Source organism: Carassius carassius, chromosome 45 (genome assembly GCF_963082965.1).
Source record: "Carassius carassius chromosome 45, fCarCar2.1, whole genome shotgun sequence".
NCBI classification, from domain to species: Eukaryota; Metazoa; Chordata; class Actinopteri; order Cypriniformes; family Cyprinidae; genus Carassius; species Carassius carassius.
In genome coordinates this window covers 15756678-15761677 of record NC_081799.1, presented here as the reverse complement: position 1 = coordinate 15761677, position 5000 = coordinate 15756678, and the positions used below count along the sequence as shown (strand labels likewise).

The 5000-nt window shown below is 38.3% G+C and overlaps 1 protein-coding gene across 20 annotated transcripts in view; it reads right to left on the bottom strand.

Annotated features, from left to right (window-relative positions):
- The window catches only part of LOC132127702 (phosphatidylinositol-binding clathrin assembly protein-like), a 46281-nt gene that overhangs the window by 22046 nt on the left and 19235 nt on the right, over positions 1-5000 (bottom strand). For all 20 annotated transcript variants that reach the window (XM_059539727.1, XM_059539726.1, XM_059539728.1 and 17 more), the window contains 6 exons: positions 4192-4294; positions 4019-4112; positions 3731-3842; positions 1671-1777; positions 1549-1590; positions 1-57 (listed from right to left, as the gene is read on the bottom strand). The exon at positions 1-57 is cut by the window's left edge and continues 29 nt beyond it. In XM_059539727.1, the coding sequence (XP_059395710.1) occupies positions 1-57; positions 1549-1590; positions 1671-1777; positions 3731-3842; positions 4019-4112; positions 4192-4294 (515 nt within the window). The remainder of the gene's footprint in view (positions 58-1548; positions 1591-1670; positions 1778-3730; positions 3843-4018; positions 4113-4191; positions 4295-5000) is intronic.

Below are 5000 nucleotides of genomic sequence, written 5' to 3'. Positions count from 1 at the left end.
TTTCCCCTCTAATGAAGCCAAATGCTGCTCAAGGGCATCCAGAAGGCTACTGGGGGCCTGGAGGTATGGAAACATTAGCTTACAGGCCAGTACTCACACACAGACACACAAAGACCACAAATATACACACGCAACATATAGTGGTGGTTGATCTAATTAGGGGCACTTTTGACAACTTAAAATCTTTAAAATAATGTAGCTGGTCTTAAATGTTTTAGGACATGTGCTATTTTTTTAACATGAATAAGACTCAATGACTTTACTATGAACAACCCTTAAATGGATTTTGAAATAATATTCTTGATGTTGTACATGATGCAATGACTTTACTATCTGAGAAAAGTTTTAATAAGCCTTGGATTTGATATGAATAAACTAAATTAACTAATTGGAAAATAAATAAATACAGAAATAAAAAAACTCACTTTTCATTATATTATAACTAAATAGATTTATGTTTTATGTTATGTATGTTTTTTTTAATGTCTTGATAATGACAATTATATAGAATCACTGTTCATATATGAATTATCAAAAAATATATATAAAATTTAATGTTCACATATACTTAACTTAAAATCAATTTTTTAAAAGATCACTTTATGCACAACATTGAAAACATCCTACAGACAAAAATGTCCCCTTAAGTGAAGTTTCACTGCTGTACAAAAACACAGACAGCATGCAAAGGTACAAACCAAAAGCTCTGAACACAGAGAGAAGAGAGTGAGATGCAGGTACTTACACAAACTGTAAACTGAAAACGAAAAGATAAGGAAAGATACAGAATATAAAGGTGGTAGTTTAACAGAGGTTTTTTTCATTGCATTTAAGAAACTGCAGAAATGTTAAGCAGAATAAAAAGAGACCCAGAAATCTTAAGTTAATATATGGAGAAAAATTGCATTATCTGAAAAAAATAAATAAAAATAGACTTCTATATACATATAAAAGGTGGAGATCACACAAAAAAAGTTTAAGAATCCAATGAAAACCCCATATTAACAGGGCATGATTCTAAAAATTATAATTTCCTTGTTCACACTGTCTCCTTAACACACAAGTAAAAAGCTAATTGTTAAAAAGAAAACAATTGAAATCGGACCTAAACCTAGAACTGAATTTAGTTTTAAACCTGTAAGCTGCCCACAGCCTCACACCTTTATGTGCTGTATGAATCAAGCATTGTGGACAGTTAGAATAGCTTTCCCCACCAGCGTCATGCAGAGATGTCCGCATGCGTCGAGCACTGCAGGCTTGCCTCACTGCACAAGCAAATTAGCTGCAGTTCTAGAACTCTCTGATGACTTTTCCTATAACTCGTGTTACGTATTGAGATTTCTAGGTAACTGCAGGTTAGAGAGTTCTACAACTTGCACTTGTTTGGATCTAATGCAGCCGTGCCACGTTTGGCTGAGGATCTCAAGCCGTATCTTGTGAAATAAGGGCAGAGTGACAGATAAGTAGCTAATGGGCAGAAGGGAAAGCAGTCATTGTAAGTTTTTCAAAAAACAAATTCAAAAACAAGGCCAATTTATTTTTCCTCACCTGTGATAGGTCTGGAATGTCCCCTCGGTCGATTCCCACTTGCTGTCATGATCAGAAAAGAGCTGGTAAATGTGTGTCATTAAATAAGCAGGGACCCCATAGCACAGGTTACACCGTCTTACCTCCGCCACTTTGAGAAATTCTGAGATTCTCGTCATTCGAGTGAGGAATTTCTTATAGATGTCCAGGCCTTCTTTACACTGGGCTTTCTTCATGTCAAAGTACTTCTCTACACATGGGAAAAGGTATGAAGTCAGATTTTGAGATGGCTTTGCACTCCTAACCACATTTTAAGGGGGCTTGTTTTTTCGCCCTGCGACTTCACCAGAGTTATGCTTGGCATCTGTCATCACAATATGACCCGAAGCCACTCTCACTAGTATGTCAGCCTCTCACAGAAACTCTCATCCAACATGTAACCACTGAATGAAGCCAACGGATGCAGCTCAGCCCCTGAACGGAGCCGTCCAACACAAACACTCTAAGTAGGGCTGTTCGATTTAGTAAAAATATCATATTTCAATTGTTTTAACAAATATTGTGGTAGCGATTTAAATTGTGATATGATAATCTGATATTTCTGCTGCTACGATATCAAAAATAAGAATAATAAAGATTAAAATCACATAAAATCTGCTCTTCCACAAACTAGAAAGCAATGCCTTTTGGCTCGGAGTAAATAGAGCATCACAGTCCCGCCCACAGCCCGAGAGAGCTCTGGTGGCGGAAGTAAATTTCCCATTCATTTCTCCCATTGACTTTCGGAAAAATCCGTATCGAAAGAGTTTTAGTGCATGTGTGAGGATAACCAGCTACGGCTGAACTCATAAGCATATACCATATCATTTCGAGTGAAAAAATTAAGAGAAAATCCAAAAAAAGTCAAAGGTACAAGACTGTGTACATATTTTCATTTTGAGCGCAGGAACTACTCATCCCATAAACCACCGCGCCTCATTGAATTCGACTGAAGCCACAACCGCGAACGAGCCTTTTGAGCAACTTCCAAATCTGATGATGGCCGCTCGCGTGAACTTTTTCCTCCAGTGAATTTTATTTTATATAGTGAATGTAGTGAATTTACAATCGTGTAAATAAATAGTGTTTTATATAGGTATTGTGTATTGATTTTTATATTTATCATCGTGTATTTTATATATTGTGTGCGTGTGTGGAAGTCGTTAACAATAACGTCAGCAACATGGTGCAGTGCTTTGTACCTGACTGCAATCACCGCTCAGTCGTCAACACATGTCGTTGCCATTACACAAATGTTCAGTAAATGCACAAAAAGGTATGCCTAGGCTAAATATTGTTTTGACAGTGGCATCATAAAATGCTTGATATGACTCATACCATATGAAGGCTACAGTAGCCTAGCTAAGTTACCAACCTCCCTGCAAAACTCTCATGGCAGCCAAGAAGATCATGATTGCACTGATAAATCTAACGTGCAAAAACGCAACACTGGTTTTTATTTTATTTTATTTTTTTATTAATGATCTTCAGTCTTCACGGACCTTCGCGGGGTTTAACCAGACGGTTACACGAGCTCCACCAATCAGATGCATCACTGTGGGATTGTGGGTAATGAAGTACTTAGCCAAGACATCGCGAATAAAAGGCATTTATATCAAAACAAGGTTAGTGCCCCATGATCCTTTTGCATTTATATGAGCATATACTATCGCTTAGTACAGCCGTAGCTGGTTTTAAGTCTACCATGCATGGTAACGTTTTTATGGCTTATACCCCAAATGTCAATGCAGAAATTGCATTGAATTTTTACTTCCGGCACCAGCTGTGGGCGGGACTGTGATGCTCTAAAGGAAAAAATGAAAATTGTCATAATTTACTCATGTTCATGTTGTTCCAAAATTGCTAGTTTTATGGCCCTGAACAGTGACAATGTCCTTACTTGGCCCAATAATACATTCTTAGACTATTGATATGTACAGGAAGGGTTTGTTTTATGGGTTACAGCTCTCAGGCAGTAAACAAACTGTCATAAAACTGAGTGACGAGTCAGGGTCAGAGTCCGAAGCAATTGTCGATGAGTGGGCTGATACTTTAATTTCAAAGGTCTCTGTAACAGGAACCAACAGTAGAGATAAATGGTAAAAGTCAATATGTAGGATAGCCCACTTTAAGTTTTTAAAGCACAAGCAGGATAACAGCTCACCAAGCAAGTTGATGATCCCTTCATTGTAGGCCGCGAACAGACGGATGGCGTCTTTAAACAGAAGCATGAATGCAGCATTAATGACCCCATTTGTGAGCTCATTAGCGTTTACCTGCTGACACAAAATAAGCCAAACACAATTTGGATTGAGACTATTATGCTGCAAGAACTGAAAACCAATGCAATTACGAAAAAACAAGTGGAAAAGACCACTGAAGAAAGATCAAGCCATTAGTGCATATGGAGCTCAAGTCTAAATAAGTCTAGCTTTTGTGATCATAAACTCACGTTGAAGTCGAGGAGTGCATCCATCTGGTTTTGGATGATAGGGATGGTCTTTAAGAGCTTCTCTGTGTTCATAGTTCTCATTACGCCATCCGCCCTTTGACAAGAACAGACAACCAATTCAATAAAGAGCTCTCATTTTTTGGCTGAACTATACCTTTAAAAAACAGACTTACCCTCTTTTTACTTTCGCGAAGTCGAAAGCCACTTGTCTGTATGAGACTGCCTTTTCGTTCAGGTAGCGGCTGTACCTCCGAATGAAGGTGGACATGTCATACCCTGCACGCAGAAGAGAACATGCTGTCTTCTGAGTTCACAGTGACCCACAAGTTGTTGAACTTAGTCATACAGCAGACCGTATTCTTGTGTTCTGATTCTAGACATTTAAAAACATGAGTCTTTGATGTACTAGTTGAATTCTGAGCACAATGGTTTGACTCATTTTAAATGCTCAGAGGGAAAAAACATTCTGGTTTCCACAGGGTTAGTACAATGCATGACACAGCCTAGAAGCCGTCAGATTTATCAGACTCTGCCAAGTATGACAGGTCATCAAGAAGTTAACTAGACTATTTCAATTTCAATTTTATTTGTATGGCGCATTTACAACAGCCTCCCGGCTGACCAAAGTGCTTTACAGAAGAGCAAGAATATTACACATACCTGAAAAATAGACCAGACAAAAATTTAAAACCACCCATTTCAAAATTTAGCATATCACAGTAGTCAGTACACTAAGGAAAATAAAAAAGTTTTTAGCAATGACTTAAAAATAGACAAGGAAGGGGCCAGTCTGATCTCTAAAGGCAGGGTATTCCAGAGTCGTGGCCCAGCCACCGCAAATGCACGCTCCCTTCTATGCTTTAGCCTAACGTGAGGGACCACCAACAGAGCCTGGTCACAGGATCGTAGGATTCTTGATGGAGTATAGGGATGAAGAAGTTCAGATTAATAGACAGGAGCTTTGTTATGAAGGGATTTATAA